The sequence below is a fragment of the Prionailurus bengalensis genome, chromosome D4 (assembly GCF_016509475.1).
Source record: "Prionailurus bengalensis isolate Pbe53 chromosome D4, Fcat_Pben_1.1_paternal_pri, whole genome shotgun sequence".
NCBI classification, from domain to species: Eukaryota; Metazoa; Chordata; class Mammalia; order Carnivora; family Felidae; genus Prionailurus; species Prionailurus bengalensis.
Window position 1 is genome coordinate 14,975,996 of NC_057359.1, and position 20,642 is coordinate 14,996,637.

A 20,642-nucleotide genomic window follows, 5' to 3' on the forward strand; every position below is an offset into this window, starting at 1 on the left:
GGAAAAGCACCCTGGTCCTTCCTTTCAACCCCTGAGGCCCTCCTAAATAGAAAGTCTGGTACTGTCACTGCTCGCAGTCAAGGAGGGCAAGTATGAAACCACCCTCAGAAACACTTTAGAAATAAAGCTGATGCACAGGATTTGTTTTTTAAAAGGTAAAATTAGGAAAGCTCAGGGAGAGAAATCCCAATGATTTGAAATAAATGAGCTGGGTTCTGGGCCAAGTTGTTACCATCTACTTTGTGATGATCATGGTCATGAGTCACATCAGAGAAGACAGGTTTCATCTTCAATTTTATTAAGGCACCAATTTAGAGGGACAAGATGATTTTCCCCTGGTAGGACTATAGCAAAATGGTAATAGTAAGACTCTGACAGTAAATCCAACCTTTACCTCCCGCTTTATACTATGACACCTTTTTTGAAGGAAAGCCCATGGGAATAATTAAACGGTAAAACAGATTACTTTTGTATATTAGAGAACCTTGATCATCTGGTGGCATTCAGAATCTGATGGTGAATCTCTGGTGCAGATATGTTAGAAAATGATCTGGTTGGGGGCACCTGGGTGGCTCAGTCGGTTAAGCATCCGACTTCAGCTCAGGTCATGATCTCGCATTTGTGGGTTCAAGCCCCATATCAAGCTGACTGCTCAAGAGCTTGGAACCTGCTTCGGATTCTGTGTCTCCCTCTTTCTCTGCCCCTCCTCTGCTCGCACTCTGTCTCTCTCTCTCTCTGTCTCTTTCTCTCAAAAATAAATAAACATTAAAAAAAAAGAAAGAAAATGACCTGCTGGAAGCCACCTGTTTCACCAGATGGCCCTTGAAGTGATTTTTATTTTCCAAGTTTTCGTAATACAGTGGCTTGTGGGACGATGTTAAGTTATTAAGTGGTTTTTAAAAGTCAAAGCCCCTTAGTGGTATAAATGAGATCTTGTATTAAAAAAAAAAAAAACAAACAGGGGCGCCTGGGTGGCTCGGTCGGTTAGGCATCCAACTTCGGCTCAGGTCATGATCTCACGGTCTGTGGATTCGAGCCCCGCGTCGGGCTCTGTGCTGACCACTCAGAGCCTGGAGCCTGTTTCGGATTCTGTGTCTCCCTCTCTCTCTGCCCCTCCCCTGTTCATGCTCTGTCTCTCTCTCTCTCAAAAATAAATAAACGTTAAAATTAAAAAAAAAAAATAGATCAAAGTTCATGTTAGATTTTATGAGTATAGTCTTACCTTAGTAAGAGACAGATTTATTTCTAAACTGAGGAGCAACATTGTTCTGATGCCAGTGGTTGAAAGTTGACTAAGTTGTCCCAAGAGTGTGGAAGAGGAACTAGTATGGCCTATGTCCAGGCACTACCCGTATATTAATCATTGCATTTCCACGATAATCTTAAAAGGTTGGCCTCATTAATCATATTATTGCTATCACATGGAAGATATGCCCCAAATCAAGTGGCTGATAAGTCAATGCAAGCTCATGTCTTATTTCCCATCTATTATTTCCCCTAATCATTTGAAGCACCAAACAGTGAGTTTGGAATGAGTGGGAATAGACAGAAAGGCTAGAAGCCACTTGTCAGGGATGGTCTACACTCAGGGTCAGCACATTTTTTCTAAAAGGGCAAAATAGTAGATATGTTAGGTTGTATGGGTCAAAAGGAAAAATTGAGGATATTCTGTAAGCACTTACCTAACCATTTAAAAATGTAAAAGCCGTCTTAGTTCATGGGCCATGGAAAACAGGCTGGGAGTCCGTTTTACCCTGGAGATTATGGTTTGCCAACCCCTCATACAGACTGTGCAGAAGAAAAGTTGGCAGGATACAAGGTCAAATAGATGTCCTGCAAGGTTGATTGTAGTTCTGAGGTTCTGATTTAAAACCCAATTTCAGTTTATTGCTGGTTTGATTTTTCAAATCCTGAGATGTCATCTTCTAGTTTATGGGGCTCACACAATTGGCCTGGCTCTTTATTACCTTTAATTAGAGAATGTTACATGTTACAAACATTTTGAATTTCCCCAGTGGCTCATACTAAATCAGCTTGGGTGATTTTGGGATAACTGAATAGAATTCAGGTTCTCTGCAGCCAGGTTCATTCCTTTTGGAGACCAGAAAATGATTTATGAAGAGTATTTATTTAAGGTGCATCACAAGACAGAAAAGTGGCAAATAAAGAGAGAATTCCAGAACTGCAAATGACTTGGGGGGTCTTTTGCGTTCACCCTCCAAATCCAGGCACTTTTCTAAAAAAATCTTTATCACACACACACACACACACATTTATTGAGCACCTACTTCATATCAAATAGTATATGCCAAATGCTTTCGTGTATATAATTTCATTCAAATTCCCATCACTCATATAAAACATAAACAAACCCAGCTAAACAATATCAATAATTGTGTTGCTAGCACCAGATGGCTCGTAAAGGGTATAATCTGGCATGGTTGGGGAGTAGAGGAAATGTGTTTAGTATCCAGTTATTTGCAACAAAGAGCAATGCCAGTTACCTTTTTTTTAATGCATTTTGTTTGTTTATTTTGCTTTAAGTGAAGATGAACATATTTATTTTTACACAAATGTTTGGCTGGAATTTGCTCTTTCTAGAAATGTAAATGTCAGTTAAAAGCCAAGGATATTCCTTTATAAAACATTCTCGTTTCAAAGAAGGGAGAAATGCAAACAATACATCCTATGGAAAAAAATATCTGTGTTAATTGACTATGACTTATGAGGATTATATTCTTTGTTGTGAAAGCCAAAGGAGGGAATTTAAGGCAGAAAGTCAATTTCTTTTTTATTCCACACATTCCCTAAGCTTCCGTAGATTTTCCATTCTCTTGGATTCCCTTGGCATCAATTTGAAATGTTACTTTTAATTATAGTTTAAACTGATGTTAATACATTTCCAAGAAGATACAATTAGGCAGCGAGGTATGGTAGACAGATTGATGCTGTGGAAGAGAATCCTTGAGTCCCACCTTCCCAGGTCCAGCTCTACTAACCATGTTCCGAGTGCATTTTTTTTTTTTTTTTACTTCTGTGTACTTCAGTCTTTTATCTAGATTCTATGATTTAGTGAATGTAAATTTCCAAAGAATCTCGAACTGAAAACTACCATATATTTTATTATTTTTTAAAATGTAGTTTGACCATCTATTATCTCAATGCTACTGCCAAGGGCCAGAAGGCAGCAAATCTGGATCTAAAGAAGAAGATGAAACAGGTAGGATACAATTTATTTTATAAAAGTATCATCTTTATTAATGTCAAGTAGTAGGAAACACCGGGAAATCTCACGTCCTTCTCTCCTTTTTGTATTGTGTAGCAAGCTTTGGAGAACAAAATGCGCAACAAGAAAATGGCAGCTGCCCGAGCAGGTTGGAGAAATGTTTGTGATTGCAAAATCTCCCCGCTATGGATAAAGTGTTCCTCCTTTTTTTTCTTTCCAAGTGGGCATTTGATGTAGTATACCATTACTGCCCTGCGTGAGTCATTCCACAATTTTTACTGTTCACCTTTTGAGAGCCTCTCAGCTTTTCCAGTGGAGGAAAGGCAAGGGAAAGAAAACTTGAAAAATGGAAACTTAGCGCTAGTAATAGACAGGTGACTTTGCAAATTGACAGAAGAAAAAGACAGCATCCACATAGTCATGTACAAATAGCAGACACAAATGCAGACGTTCTGCCCCCTGGGGCCATTTTTATACATAGATGGATACACCAGGAAGATATCACTAGGCTCTTCTGAGCTCACCAGTGTTGATTTCCTGGAGCCTTTTCTAATTCATTAATCTCTCTTTTTTATAACCTTCTTAAGTTTTAAACCAGTAAAATAAGGCATACCTTTATTTGCCAAAATTCCCGATACGTTCTGCATTCCACATGGGAAAGTAATGTCTAAGAACCTCAGGGAACATTTTTTCAAACTTTTCCCTCATTCTTGACTTTAAAACTCTTTATATTACTAGGGCTTTCCCCCCTTGTAAGTACTATAAGTCAGTCCGAATTGGTTTAAGTAGAAAAAAACTTCATTAGTCCACACAAATGAATAGGAGAGTGGTGTGGATGGCCTGAGACCACGTTTTATCCCAAGTTTAGAAGTGAGCAGGGCTGAGCCCCATTTCTTTATGGTTCTTTCAACACTGCTCTCCCTCCGTGTCAGCTGACCTTTATGGCAACAGGAGAGGATGTAGCAATTTCCAGTGCTATGTCCTTAAATTACATTTGTCTTAGATGGTTTTTCCACCGTAAAGCTACTTGTTTTTTTTAATTGCATTAGCATTTTTTTTCAGCTGTGACAAATTGTAAAACCTTTAAAGTGTACGATGTGACGATTTGACATGCACATACATTATGAAAGAGCTCCCACCACTGAGTTCATTAACACATCCATGACCTCACATATTTACCTTTGTGTGTGTGTGTATGTGTGTGTGTGTGTGAGCCCTTAAGTTCTACTGTCTCAGCAAATTGCGATGTATACAATGCGGTATCATCAACTATAGTTCAACATGTGATGCATTACCTCCTCAGACTTCTTCATCTTACAACTGAAAATTTGTACTCTATTACCAAACTCTATTTCCCCCACCCCGAAGCTCCTGGGTTACCATTCTGCTCTCTGTTTTCATGAGTTTGCCTTTTTTTTTTTTTATTCCACATGTAAGTGACACCACGTACTGTTTGCCTTCCTCTGTCTAGTTTATTTCACTTAGCATAATGCCTTTCAGGTTTATCCACATTGTTGTAAATGGCAAGATTTCCTTCTTTTATAGGTTGAAAAATATTATATAATTCTATATCTCTATCAATCTATCTATGTATATCTATATTACGTTTTCTTTATCCATTCCTCCATAGATAGACTCATGTGGTTTCCATCCTTCCATGCTGCAATGAACATGGGAATACAAATTAATGATTTCATTTCTTTTGGATATATCCAGAAGTGGGATTGCTGGATCATATGATAGTTCTATTTTTAATCTCTTGAGGAACTTTCATACTGTTTTCCATACTGGCTGTACCAGTTTACATTCCCACCAGCAGTGCACAAGGGTTCCCTTCTCTCCGCATCCTCACCAGCATTGGCTGTCCTTTGCCTTTTTGATAGTAGATATCCTAATGGTGTGGGGAGTTATCTCATCGTGGTTTGGTTTTGCATTTTCCTGGGAGTGATGTCGAGCATCTTTTCATGTACTATACAGATATTGGTCATTGATAAGTCTTCTTTGAATAAATGTCTATTCAGATCCTTTGCCCATCTTAAATTAGGTTATTTGGTTTTGATGTTGTTCAATGGTATGACTTCCTTGTCTATTTTGGATTTTAACCCCTTCTCAAATATGTGGTTTGCGGATACGTTCTCCCATTCCATAGGTTGCCTGTTCATTTTATTGATGATTTCCTTTGCTGTGCAGAAGCTTTTTAGTTTAATGTTTATTTTTGCATTTGCTGCCTTTGTTTTTGGTGCCAAGTACAAAAATCATTGCCAAGACCAAGGGCAAGGAGGCTTTTTCCTAGGTTTCCTTCTAGGAGTTTTATGGTTTAGGGTCTTACATTCAAGTCTTTAATCATCATGCATTAGCTTTTGTGTATGTTGTAAGATAGGGGTTCAGTTTCATTCTTTTGCATGTTGATATCCAGTTTTCCCAGCACCATTTATTGAAAAGAATATTCATTCTTCATTGTATATCCTTGGTACTTGGTCAAAAACTAACTGACCACATATGCATGTGTTTATTTCTTGTTACTCTGTTCTGTTCTAGTGATCTTGTTGTCTATTTTAGTGCCAATGCCATACTGTTTAATTACTACAACTTTGTAATATAGTTTGAAATCAGGAAGCATGATGTCCCAGCCTTGTTCTTTCTCAAGATTGCTTTGGCCACTAGGGATCTTTTTGTGGTTCCATCGAATATAAGAATTTTTTTTTTTTTTTGTCTATTTCTTTGAAAATGTCTTTGGAACTTTGAGAAGGATTGCACTGAGCCTGTAGATTGCTTTAGGTGGTAGGGACATTTTCACAAAATCAATTCTAATCCATTAACATGAAATTTCTCTCCATTTATTTGTGTCTTCTTTAATCATTATATAATGACCTTCTTTGTCTCTTGTTACTACTGCGTTGGCTTAAAATGTATTTTGTCTGAAATAAGTATAGCTGTGCCTCCTTCTGGTTTCCACTTGCACAGAATATCTCTTTCCATTTTCTCGCTATCAGTTTACATGTGTCCTTAAAGCTGACGTGAGACCTTTGTGGGCATCTTTTAGTTTGAAGCACGCATGTCACACATATCTGTGCTGTTCTTGTGTTTGCTATAGATTGTGACTATAACTTAACATCATCAAATTCGTGTTTAGAATGGTGAATGAAGAGGCACCTCGGTGGCTCAGTTGGTTAAGCATCCGACTTCGGCTCAGGTCATGATCTCATGGCTTGTGAGTTTGAGTCCCATGTTGGGCTTGCTGCTGTGAGCACAGGGTCTGCTTTGGATCCTCTGTCCCCCACCTTCTCTGCTCCCCACCCCTGACTCTCACATGCTCTATCTCTCTCTCTCAAAAATAAAGAAAGAAACATTTTTTTAAAAGTATCTTACAAAAAAAGAATGGTGAGCCAAAAGTTCTGACTTTTAAGATCTGAATTCTAGGTAAGGCTAGTTTTTATCTTCATTGCTTTAAAGATATAATAGTATAGCATGCTATTTATTTGATATTTTCCCATAATTTTTACTTAAAAACATCTACAACCTTTGCAAAAGCAGAGACTATCTTATTCATAGTTGTTTCCTCAGAACTTAATACAGAACTTTATTATATAACAGTCATTCAGGAAAGGCCTACCAAATTTCTACTGGCCAATAAGGAACTCTTTTATTTGAAAAATTTAAAAAGAATAAATTGTTATATTAATTATAAAAACAGTGCTAAATATAAAAAGAGCAGAACTTTCACTCCCTTGTAAAGTAAGAAATATAGAAATATTTTGTAGGTAAAAATGCTAAATATTATGGCGACCTGGAGCACATTTGGAAGATACAGATTTCAGACCACCTCATTCATAACATTAAGCACACTGAAAGCTAATTTTTTAGAAAATGTTTATTTATTTTTGAGAAAGAGAGCATGCGCAGGAAAGGGGCAGAGAGAGAGAGGGACAGAGGATCTGAAGCGGACTCCGTACTGACCGCAGAGTCCTATGTGGGGCTTGAACTCACGAAACCCGAGATCATGAGCCGAGCCAAAGTTGAACTAATGCCCAACTGGCTAAGCAACCCAGGTGCCCCTGAAAGTTAAATTTTGATTTGTTGCTCCTTCATCTTTTCTCTCTCTCTCTTTTGAACAGCTGCAGCTGCTGGTGGCCAGTAGCATTCCCAGGTACACTGGGGGCCCAGAAGGACTCTTCACCTTGCTGTTCAAAACCAGCCACTTCTGAAAAGGGCAAGAACACAAGCATTGTGAAGTTGCCGTTCCCCTCTTCTAACCCTGATGTATCGTCAAGGTCATGCTGGTCAATCAAGGCGTCACCAGTCTTAGTTCAGCAAGAAGGATCTCCACCTTGTTCCAAACTCAGGGATTTGTTCCCCCACCACCAACTTTTCCCCTGACTTATTTCCCTGGCTTTTCTTCTAACTAATGGAATTTAAAAGTGGATGTGATTCAACCATACAGGTTACTGGTTTACCTGTTGGGTTAATTAAAAAAAACTTTGGGTATATGGACTTTCATTTTATACCCTTCTTCTGCCTTAGTTTTCTTTGCCTGGGAACAGAAATACTTCACCTCTTTTTACCCTCAAAGTTAAGAAATATCTTTATCAAGTGGTCACTGTAATTATTCATTAACTTGCATTTTGAAACCAACATCTTGTTTTTCCATTTTTTTCTCCATCTCCCCATCTAGGGCCCCCATGACTATACACCCAAGATTTTTTATTAAGTGCTGGATTCAGTAGGAAAAGGAATGGGCTTTTTAAAAGAAAAATCCTAAGGGAAGTAGGGGCCTGATTAGCATTGGATTGAAAGTCTCTCACCTTAGACAACCCACCTCTTTATGAGTTAAAAACAAAAAAAAGGCATTCTACATGATTGCAACTCCATCACAGCTTAATCATGACCTCCAAGGATCACATTTCCTGAGTTTGGATTCTAATATTCCATAATTTGTCTTTGCTTTCTTGTTAAGGTTAGGAAAACACACACTTCGACAGGGGGCTTTAGCTTATAGATGTGTTTAAGCGTTATCATCTGATTAAACTTTGAATAGCACCAATCAATGCCCTCAGCCAGCCTTGTTGTGTGACTTCAGTTACATATGCGAACCCACAATGTCCTTTTCGCGAGCTGAGCCAATTTGCCTGCCATTCTCTGCAAGTGACTTGCTGGTTTTTATTACCCTGTCCCGGAGTTCTTCCTTCTTTTCACTCTTCTTCTGGCCACAAAAGGATGCCCTGTTCCTCTGCCAATCCGTGTGCCCATCACTGCCATGACACAAATTCAAGATTTCCTTCCTCTGGTCCACTTTTCCCGATTAGCCTCCATTTCCAAACTTGAGAGGTTTCTTTGGACCCTACTGGCTTTATTTCAGAGTCTATTATTTATATAGGTTTTCCTGTGCTTTTTTAACAGTACTTCACTGTCTCCTGTATGCATGCATCGTCTTTCCTATCCAGATTGTAAGCTCCCTATGAGCAGGGATCATATCTTTTAACTCTTTTGTATGCCTAGGATAGTGCTGTGCACAGGTAGGCACTGAGCATATGCTTATTAATTAAATTGAATCAATTTAACTTGCAGCAGTCACACTGTGAAACAAAAACTTGTGTTATCTGCATGAAAAGTGTTATTATGATGGAAGAAATGGAATTATCTGTTGCGATGCAGGGTTTCTTGCCTCATTCGATTATAATGCAGATGAGTAAATAAAGTTAGTGCTTATTTCTACTTGGATCATTTTGTACTGTGTAGTAATAAGATTAGAGAATTGGTGTACATGTGTTGCCAAATTTACAATGTGGATGACACTCCCTTGTTCTTGATCTACTTCATAAGAGAAGTGATGAAAGCTGACAAACTCTCACCCAAGGACTTCATCTCCGGAAAGGCAAGGTAGGCAATGCACTTTTTTTTTTTTTACTCGAGTTGCCATCTGTCCCCATACAAAGTTATTACAATATTATTGACTATATTCCCTATGCTGTGCATTGTATCTCCATCACTTACATATTTTATAACGGAAAGTTTGTACCTCTTCAAACAATGTACTTTGGGAACAAACGCTCAGGGTATAAGAAAGAATTCAGACATGACATTCTAAATTTCAATCTTTGTATACATTGAAAATTAAGTTGGATTTTGATTGCACCTAAATACTCCTCTGATTTAAGCTAAGCATTTTTAGAAAATTTAACCCTTTTCGTCTCCAGAGAGCTGGCAAAAATATTTCCATAGTACTTACTACATGAACAAGCATCTGAAACGGTGAGTGCCATTTCCAAAGCTGTTTGAGCACAATTCGGAGACTGGCCTTGTACTGGGAAGGTTCTGATTGCTATGATTTAGTTCTCTATCATTGTTTCTCTATATAATGATCAAAACCATAGGAAAAATTTGAGAAGGCAAACCTAACCAACCAACCAACCAGACTGCACCTTTTATTTTTTTTCTAAGAGGAATAAAGAACAAATTCTGACCAATGTATGTGAAAACGAAATTTACTTTTCTGCAGAGCTTCGCCATTCATTTGAAAACTGAAAAACTGCATTTCGACACATTCTTTGACTTATCTCCTTTGACTTCTGAGAGTAGCACATAGTGTAAACCATACCTAGGGGCTCGTGTTAACAATACTTTGACCTGAACTATGTTTTCTTATTCTGATGGATCCCTACAAGTACCAGAGCCAGAGCTAGCCAGGGTTTGGAAATATTATTTGGTGACTCAGAATGTTATCATACGGCGGGGTATAGTTCCCCTCGTTGCCACAGGGGGTCAGCCTTTGCTATCTTCACTCCTCAGTGGATGAGTTAATAGGAAGAGGTTTCGGGTCAACTTCTCTGTTTAACACTTAAGGGCTGGAGCCCTGCCTTTAACCTAATAGACTTTACTGGAACTTGAAATATTTCACTTTGCTTTACCAGCCCCTTCCTAAAAGAGTATGGGTAGACTGTGGGGAAGTGGGCTTCTCATACATGCTGGGACCACACCGGGTGTGTGATCGTTAGGAACCACAATGAAGCCAGCACATCTTCATCCACTTGATAAACATTTATCACATACTGTGTGTCAAATGTTTATTAAACGTAATGTACCCCAAGTATCACCTACTCTCTATACTTTCTCCCACTGTTTTGTACCACCTGCCATATTGATCTTCTTGGTTTCCAGAATCTTCTAGAATGATACTAGAACTTATGAAACTGTTTTAAGATTGAGGAAAATCAATGATACCTTTCCATTCGAAGCAAGAGTGTCCCTTTCTTCACAGTGAGGCAGCTATTACAATACACTATCAGAAATTGGAAAAGAGTTTTACTCTCTCTCATTCTCTGTCAAGTGCAATGCCGAGCAAAATCCAGATGTTATTCTCACCTTTTCCAGCCTTCATCCACAACTAGGATTTTTTGATGGACAAATAACCCTGGAATGCAGAATTGGCATCACATGCTTAGTGAGTGGAAGGCAAACAAAACAGTTTAGGCTTTGTTCTTTGGGGGAAAACTAAGGGAGTGTTTCAAAGAGGGAAACCAAGGAGATAGGTGTCTAATGACTTTTATTTCCTTCCTTGAGTCAAAAAATATAATGTCCAGTTATAACTTTCTTTTGCCTTGTTTGGTATACAAGGGTAAAAGCATCTCCACAGTTTATTCGTAAAGAAATATATCCCAAAAGAAGATGTAAGCAGGCCTCAAAAACAAGAGACTTAAGAATGGGTTTGGCAAATGTTCCCAGTTCTCAATGCAGGTATGCACTTCGTTTTTTGGAAGAGAGACACTGCGACTTAACCATGTATTTTTTTAAATGAACTATAGTCATGGCCTCTTTTTGTGTTTACTTCCTGCAAGAAGGAAATACCATTGTATGGTGGTGACAGTTCTCAAGCCCTTTTATTAGATTTATTTTTCTGACTTCTCTTGTAATGGATTGCTTTGATACTTGGCCTTGGATGGTCCAGCTGTCTTTTCCAGGATCAGTCTTGGTGACTTGGTAACTGTGAGTAATGGAAAAACATATATAAGGAATCCTTGACCTTTTCTGGGAACTTAGGTATTGGACAACACACATCTTTTTCACACATACCAGGAAGTTTTCATATCAATCCTTATGGTTATTTAAAAACTTACAATAGAGGTACATGTTCACTATAGCAAATTTAAACAGTTTGAATAAAATAAAACAAGTGAAAGAACCCTGTAATTCTACCACCCAGCAAAACTGCTGTTTATTTTATTTTATTTTTTTAATTTTTTTTTCAACGTTTATTTATTTTTGGGACAGAGAGAGACAGAGCATGAACGGGGGAGGGGCAGAGAGAGAGGGAGACAGAATCGGAAACAGGCTCCAGGCTCCGAGCCATCAGCCCAGAGCCCGACGCGGGGCTCGAACTCCCGGACCGCGAGATCGTGACCTGGCCGAAGTCGGACGCTTAACCGACTGCGCCACCCAGGCGCCCCAACAAAACTGCTGTTTAATATTTTGGTGTACTTTCCTTCCCTCAAATTCGCACACACAGACACACAGACTTAATAAAAGATTTTGGATCATGAGATATATTTAGTTTTATCTTACTTCCTGATTTAACATTTTCCCATGCCATGAAATAACTTCGAGACCTTTTTTAATGGCTATAAAATATGTCACGTGACCTTAAGGAAATTGTTCAAAACCTCATGTTTCTCATTTCTAAAAATGGGGCTGGGGTGCCTGGGTGGCTCAGTCAGTTAAGCTGAGCCAACTTTGGCTCAGGTCATTATCTCACAGTTCGTGAGTTCGAGCCCTGCGTCAGGCTCTATGCTGACAGCTCAGAGCCTGGAGCCTGATTTGAATTCTGTCTCCCTCTGTCTCTGCCCCTCCCCTACTTGGTCTCTCTCTCTCTCTCTCTCTCTCTCAAAAATAAACAAACATAAAAAAATTTTGGTTTTAAATTAAAAAAAAATAAAAATGGAGCTAATAAGAGCCCTGCTCCATAAAGTGTCTATTTGGGGTTAAAAGAGATAGAACCTTTATAGAATATAGCACTGGGCCTGGCCTGCAGCTAGCGTTCAGGAATAGACACAGTTGTCATGCTTGTTATCATGGAATTCTAAATATTTGTAGTTATCCTACAACTACTTTTTCTGCTTGACTATACATATCAGCTCTGTGAAGTAATCGAGAACACTACTGAAATAAGATTTATCCAGAGCCTGATCATAGTTCTTATAGGGGTGGAACACTGAAAATATTATGGTGATCCCCAACATCTAACTTTAAACAAAAACAAGATTAGTCTTAAAATACTAAACTACATGGATGCTGAAGTCAGATGCTCCTTTCTAAAAAAACAAAAAAGAAAAAAAATCCTGCTTTGCTGATTCTCTAAACACCTGCTTACTTGCTGTATCGTATAATCCAGACATGGAATTAGCAATCTGATGTGCTTATAATTTAGAGTGTAAGGCCCTATGGGCATGGTTAGCACTTTGCAAGGATTATATAAATGGGTTAAATAAGGACCGTGAGTCAACACGAACAGAGAGCGTGACTGAGTTGAACGTTAAAATCTTAAAATGCTTTCTTTTTTCTTTTGGGGATCAGACTTTTTTCCTGTGTGAATATAGCACAGATTTGATAATAGGAGTAAGTGGAGAAATGGCTTCAATACACGTTTTGAGAAATAATCCTGTGTGTGCTAAGGCAGGTCAACATTAATTCAAAGAAATTTTGTGAATGCAGTATTGTTATGCATGATGTGAAGATACCTCTGGAAAAGAGAGAGATTAGAAGGTCTGAAGGGCAAGGTGCTTAGGACATAGACCTCGGAATTGACAAATACATTTGCAGTGGAGTTCAAAGTTGCATAAATGACGATGGCATGGCCCATCAGCAGATGAAAATTACCCCGCTGCAGAAGGAACCATTCATTGGCTGGAACGACAACTGACTTCAATGGAACATGGAATGAGTCGATTTCATGGGAAATGCTTATCCCTAGTGAAGTAATAAGATCCAGTGGAAATACTCAACCTTTGTATCACAGAAAAGGCTCCATATATGTCAACTCAACAGGCTACTAACTGGGGACTGAATGGAGTGCAGCGGGCAGGAGTGGGATGACTGGTAAACAGTGCTGACCTGGGAGTTGAGGCCAAGGTTTGAGTTCAAGTTCTGTTTCCGATGAAAAGCGCTGTTCACTGGCCATGTGATTTTCTGATGTTCGTTATTAGCTTTTTGACCCAGGCTAACTACTGACTGTCACTAAGTTTCATTTATGTCACCTTTAAAGTGGATTATAATTGTCTCCATTCAAATTGCTATCGGGATTGCATGAGATGGTGATGATGCTGAAAACCGCCTGGCACCGTTTGGCATGGAGGACGCAGTGAACAACTGGATAAATATCACCCATAATTCTCCTTTTCTTGTCAATCAAATATTTTGATTTGAAGACGTCAGTCATGTTTTAGTTTAAAAAATTAGGATGATTTTAAATTGATCTGCTTCAGAGAGCTATTAGTCAGAAACCAATTGCAAAGAAGGTTTTGCTTGGTCGGGAAAACCTAATCTTTCACAGACCCAATAAGAACAACTGTCTGGGGGTGCCTGGCTGGCTCAGTCAGTAGAGCAGGAAACTGAGTCTTAGGGTCTTGAGTTCAAGCTCCACCTTGGGCATTGAGGCTACTTTGAAAAAACAGAAAAAAGAAAAAAAAACAGCTCAGTTTTTTGGAACATCCTTAGTATTTTTTAGAAGGGTGGTTGTAGTAGCAGAGTGGCTTAACAAATATAAGCAGCATTCAATGAATAAACATGCATGTGACTGAGCATTAGGGGCCCTGTGTTCTAGTCCTGCCTCTGCTACTGATTAGCTGCCTGACTTGTTGGGAAGGGTGCAGCCCCCCTCGGTCTCATTGGCAAGATAAGGGGGTTGCACGCGTGATTTCTCAGATTCCTTCCTGTGCTCTAAACCAGACCCGCTGTGTCAGGTAGGCACCAGCCACGTGGGGCTACGGAGCCCTTGCAACATGTTTGGCACTTGAAATGTGTTAGCGACTTAAGATTCACCCTGATTTGGAAGGCTGTATGAAAAAGCTACTGTAAAAATATCTCATTAATATTGCTTTTTCACTTCGAGTGTGGGAAAGATACCATTTTGTGTATTTTCGACTAAGTGAACTGAATTACTAAAATTACTTGCACTTGTTTCTTTGTCCTTTCTTTAGTGTGGCTGCTAAGACGTTTTAAGTGACGCGTGGCTTACATTTGTGGCTGCTTTCCCTTTCTGTTGGACAGTTGAGCGCTGCTCTCCAAACTGTGTTTATGAAATAAGACTTTGTGAAGGTTTCCAGTGCATCGTTCGCAGAGCTGGGTTTCAGATGTGCTAGGAAATTGACGATAAACTGTTAGGGCTGGTGGCTCCCGCCCATCTAATTTCAGCAGCTGATTTGCACTGGGGGTGGGGGATGCTGCCTTTGAGGAAGTGGGGAAGGGAAATAGGAATGGATTAGAGTCCACTGGACACAGAGCCTGATGGAGTAACTTGGTGGAGGGGGACTCTGGACAGTGGGCTACATGTGATGCTTACTTGTGGCCAGGGAATAAAATCTAACACAGAGAAGGGAAGAGAGACATTCTGCACCCCTATGAATGGAGCATGACATCACTGTGGTTCTGCCATCAACTGACAGCTTGGGGAGCACGGGAGATGGCCCTCTTGAAAGGGTTCTGGTATCCGCACGACAGACATCCATGACAGGCACTTCTCAGATATTCGTTTGAGGGACTGGAGGTGCAAAATGAGAGTACAACGCAAGCTTCATGATGAATGAGCCTGAGAGATCAATTCATAAACTGTGGACCAACACACATAAACAGGTGGCACTTTGCAGGGTACCAGTGCGTAGGTACTGAGACATGGGTGCAATACATTTGGGATCTTAATGAATAAATACCTCCTTTGGACTTAAGGCTGGTAACACCCAGGGAAGTTTTTTAGTTAAGCAGCGATAATAATCTTTTAAAAATCAAAGTTTCCTGGGGCGTCTGGCTGGCTCAGTCAGAAGAACGTGCGACTCTTGATCTCAGAGTCGTGAGTTTGAGCCCCGTGTTGGGTGTAGAAATTACTAAAATAAAATAATATAGAATAAAAATGAGAGTTTTTTGAAAGCAATGACATGCCAGGTCAAAGAGAAGGCAGCTGGTTCACGGTGTTATTGCCTAGATTGTCTGGAGGTGCAGGGGTCTGTGAAGAGGGAGGAAGAAAGTGTTGACAGACATGCCCCTTGACAATTTTGTATCACCTTTTCTGTTGCTTAAAAACCAGTGGCATATAAATGGGATCCCAGAGCTCCCTTCTCTTTGACCCAGGGATAATATTCTTGAGGCAATGATGAGATTGAATACTAACTCGTACTATTTCCTGAGCCTATGAATTAAAAAAAAAAAATCAAATTATTACTTTACAATAGCTTTTGTGGTTAACTTTTCTTAACCACGTTTTTCACATGGGTGTTGACTGTCTTCTTACTGTTGTTAACATGCATGTGGATCTGTGATAAACTATGAAAAATTAATAAAAGAGATCAAGGACATAAGGATCAAGATGTCAGTTTTCTTCCCAGTGTCCCTAATTATTTTATTCTTAAACCTACTTTATAGTTAGAAATTATGAAACATAAATGTCACAATTCTGTGACTCATAAGTGACACCAACTATTCCTCGATGAATCCAATGAATCCTTTTGGCTTTTGGGTTCATGGGGTTCACGTTCAGGGTCATACTGACTTCTGAGAACTGCTTCCCCCCTGCTAGCACACAACCCAGCAAAGTGAATCCTTACCTCCTTGATTGCTCTCTGTCTTCCTTAATAACATCAGCTGGACTTCCATGACCCTCCTTCCCCCTTTTCTAATCTCCCTCCTTTCTAATGTATCCTCCGTGAGGATATACAGAACCAACGAGCCTTCAGTATAAGTTGCATAAATATTTGCGGGACAATTAGCGTCAGGCACTGTAGGAGGCTCCAGAACCCATCAGTGAACACAAGAGATGTTTCCATGAAGACGATACAGACAATAACCGTTACAAAAACAAATAAACACGCTGAATAAACACATGAGTAAATTGAAAAAAAAAATAAATAAAGCAACTTCTGCCCCTGATAATGACCAAGAGAAAGGTAAAAAGAGGTCACTGTGATGGAGGAGACGGAGGGCCGCTTTAGCAAGGTCATTGGGGAAGCATGTCAGGGATGGTGACACCATAGTTAGACAAAGCTGATAAGAAAGGGACACCCAGAGGGCACTTCCTTGTCTGTTTTGATTACTTACTCCCTCTTGGGGAGTGGGAGGGACCTCACAAAACGAGTTTAAATTACAGAGAACTAGACATTTGGAAGCTTGACCATCGTTTGTTTGTTTTAGAGAAATATTTCTTTAAAAAATAGTGTTGCAGGGTATAAGCCATACCTCATTTACATACTGTAAGTTTTATTCTCTTTAGTTAAAAAAGAAAGCCCAGCAGGATTGGATGAGTACAAGAAACCGTGAGCATGCAGAGGTTTAAAGATAGGGACTGTTTTTCCCCAAAGTCACCCAGCCAGGAAGTGACAAAGCTGAGAAATAGAAGAACCCTTTAGTTCGTGTTTTGTGCTCTTCCAAGGACCTTGGCGCCTTTTTGTTACGCACTTCCTGCTTTATCAGGGACCACAAACCCAGCCGCCGACAGAGGCCAAGAAAATAACACAATGAATGAACTTGTCTAGTGGCATATGAAAAAATGAAAAGAACTGTCCTATCTTTAGGGAGCCTTCACTACTCAGTTTAGCTAATTATTGCAGAACCAGGGCTCTCAGATTTTCTGATTTTTAAAAAAAAATTTTAAATGTTTATTTCTTTTTGAGAGAGAGAGAGAGAGAGACATATTGCAAGCAGGGGAGGGACAGAGAGAGGAGACACAAAATGTGAAGCAGGCTCCAGGCTCTGGGCTGTCAGCAATGAGCCCAATGTGGGGCTCCAACTCATGACCTGAGTCAAAGTCGGATGCTTAACCAACTGAGCCACCCGGGTGCCCCCAGATCGTTTGATATTTAAAGAGAAGCCAGAAACTTGAATTTTTATGTCACATACCAAATTATTTTAAAATCATTTTTTTTAAATGTTTATTTATTTATTTTGAGAGAGGCGGGGGCAGAAAGAGAGGAGAGAGCGAATCGCAAGCAAGCTTGGAGCACAGTGTGGGGCTTGAACTCACATACCATGAGATCATGACCTGAGCCAAAACCAAGCGTAGGACACTTAACCGACTGAGCCACTCAGGCGCTCCCTTTAAAAAAAAAATAGAAACATATTTTTAAATGTTTATTTATTTATTTTGAGAGTGATAGAGCAGGGGGAGGGGGAGAGAGAGAGGAGAGAGAGAGAACCAAAATAGTTTAAATGTTAGCAGTTAGCACAAAACAATACACACACGCACACAGGCACACTCCATCTGTCAGCAGGATGCTGTCCAAGGGACCTCAGGGTCAAAAAACCCCCAGGATTTGGGTTCAGCTCTCAAAATGTACCACCACAAGGGGGAGCTCAAACTTTTTTTTTTTTTAAAGTTTCACTGGAAGGTAACGCTAATTAATGCAGTAGCAGAAATTCTCATCCTGTGACGTCTCCGGCTACCTCTTCCTGCTGAGATTGTTTATGCGGCTTGGTTTTGTTAAGAATTGTTTCAATAACTGTAAAATCAGGCAGCAAACAAACTCCGCTAAGAGCCAGCCTTACAGCCTTATCGATCTATTTTTATTTTTATTTTTATTTTTATTTTACGCTGTATAGTTTTTGTTTTCCAAATTAATTCAGGGTTGTTGTTTTTGTTTTTGTTTTTGTTTTTTTCCTTTTTGAGCGACGCTATGTGCTCCAGGCAGAGGTAAAGGAGCAGGAAGAGTACAGAGCTTTGGGGGCCTATCGGCTCATAATTCAAATTTTAAATTAAAAACAAATAAACAACAACCCAGGATTCTCTGAGAGACCAGAAATAGGTTTTCATTTAGGCAAACGAAAACTTACATTTAGTCCCTCTAGGCTGAGGTACATAAAGACACTTCTCCAGCTTAGAATCTAGCTGTTTCCTAGGTTTCCGGCTTCAGTCCCTTCAGGCTTCTCGGCATCTCTGTCAAGCTCGCTCTCCTGACACGTCCATTCACACACCACGCCCTGAGCTGAGATGTAGCCTGTGTGTGGTTTTGTCTCCTGGTTGTTCCTGCTGTCCGGAAGGTGAGTTGTTGGCCCACCTAGACCGTGGCCATTTTGTGTTTTTGTTTTTGCAAATACCTCTTGTTTCCAGGCTTAGTTGGAATCGAAAGCTCTCTGAGAAGTCTCTCCAGACCTTCTCGGTCCGCTTTACTAACCTCGTCTTCCCTGAGGGTAAGAAGTTCTAACACAGGCTCTGAGCACCACACAGGGGTTCACTCGGGCAGGCTCACACTAGACCGGGAGGTTGTGTGAAAGTTCTCCTCGTCGTGCAGTTGAGGCAGTGGAGAGCAAGAGGCTGTGCCAGCACGGTTAATGGCACTGGAACCGGGCGAGTCTCCCCCTGCTAGGTTAGACAGGTTGGTACAGCACAGGTTTCATGGCTTTATCTTAGCATCTATAACTTCCTTTTCTCCTTCTTCTCCTCCTTCTCTTTCCCTTTCCTTTCCCTTACTTCCTCCTCTTCCTCCTCCTCCTCCTCCTCCTCATCATCATTACAGCTACTTATTTATGCATCTATTTACCCCATTAGAGTCTGGCTTTTGAAGGTTAGAGGCCAAGTCTTGTCACTGTCCCAGCTCGAGGGTGCCCATGCCACGTGGAGGAGGGGGGCCATGGAGCCTTGGTGAACAGCGGGAGCTCCAGGGTCCAACGTTCGGGTGGCATTTGCCCCTTGTTAACCAAGTGAGCGACCTGGGGAAAGACATACTGTCCTTTAGCCTTATTGTCCTTCCCTGTAAAGCCTGGAGAATAACAACACTTCCCCCATGAGGCTTTGCAAGAAGTTGAATTAAAGTCCACGAAGCGCTCCATGCAGGGTCTGGCACATGGAACTTCAGACGGGCTAGGAGTTACAGCAGACATTTGATGTGGATGAACCTTGCTGAGTTGACATTCCTGGAATTCAAACTGTGACATAGCTCATAGCTTTCAAGGCAGTTTTTTAAGCTTTTTGAAAGAAAATTCTAGCTAGATTGCTAATATTTTACTTTCCATGATCTTTAGCATGAAGAAAGTTTACGAATTAATGACTAGCATTGGGAGACTGGAACATGAAACCGAAACAATTGTCAAATAAAAATTATTTAAAATGTAAAGATTACCACATACTACATGTATTTAATGTTTAAAAGTTAACATCCTTGAATTAAAAAAAAAAAACACGTTGATAACCATGATCTGTTTTGCAACGAAGATCGCTTTTATTCTGCATTGGTGTTTGTTCACTCATCCAAAAGAATTTTTTTTTTCTTTTTAAAGTTTATTTTGAGAGAGACAGAGAGCAAACATGAGTGGGGGAGGGACAGAGAGATTGGGAGACAGAGAATCCCATGCAGTCTCCATACTGTCAGCACGAGCCTGATGTGGGGCTTGATCCCACAAACCATGAGAATATGACCTGGGCTGAAATCAAGAGCTGGATGTTCAGCCAACTGAGCCACCCAAGTACCCCGTAGCCATCTTTAAGTTAGGTATTAGGATACACATTGCTTCATATAAGTTTATTTCCTTTTTAAACAATGTCGAGTTTTTGTTGAAATCAATATGCTTTTGCTCATTCAGATATTAGGTCAATTTCTGATTTCCCAAGGGATAATCCTTCAATCATATTTACATCTTCTTTTCCTTGCATTTCCTCTTTTAAGGCATTTACAAAGAACTGTAGCCTAGAGCAACTATTCAGACCCTCAAAATGCCAGAAAATACCATTGGGCAGTATATGAATGAATGACAGTAAGATCTCCTAGGAAGTTCACAGGACTGTTCAGAATCACTGATTGAAGTTGCTAATTTAAGGACATCTTCTGTTTTCCAAACTTTTTATTTTTTGACACACCACTCATTGGATTTGTTTAAAATATGCCATGAGATAAACTTATCGGTATCTATTTCATTGACAAGAATAACTGTTAGCAGACTGGACCATGAACTCTCATTTATACATGACAAGAGCTACGGCAATACTGGATTAAATCATTCCTGCTTCTGTCCTCTGTATTCCCGTTCAGGTTTCTGGAAAGGTTAGTCCCAAACTTCAGTCCTTCAGATGTCTTGCTTTCTACTAGATACCAGTGAATTCCTTACAACCAGTAATTCCTCCATGTTGATTATTAGCTTGCAGAAGAATTAGAGTCCCCCCCCCCCACCTTAATACCTCAACTGAGCTTTCTTGAGATTCTGCAAAACATGACTTCCAATGACATCCTGGGCA

The 20,642-nt window shown here is 40.0% G+C and overlaps 1 protein-coding gene across 1 annotated transcript in view; it reads left to right on the forward strand.

Moving 5' to 3' along the window:
• Positions 1-8,944, forward strand: part of TMC1 (transmembrane channel like 1) — a 168,128-nt gene extending 159,184 nt beyond the window's left edge. Inside the window, exons 18-20 of the mRNA XM_043566852.1 lie at positions 3,142-3,220; positions 3,323-3,374; positions 7,342-8,944. Of these exons, the coding sequence (XP_043422787.1) occupies positions 3,142-3,220; positions 3,323-3,374; positions 7,342-7,364 (154 nt within the window). The 3' untranslated portion in view covers positions 7,365-8,944. The remainder of the gene's footprint in view (positions 1-3,141; positions 3,221-3,322; positions 3,375-7,341) is intronic.
• Positions 8,945-20,642: the final 11,698 nt, after the last annotated feature.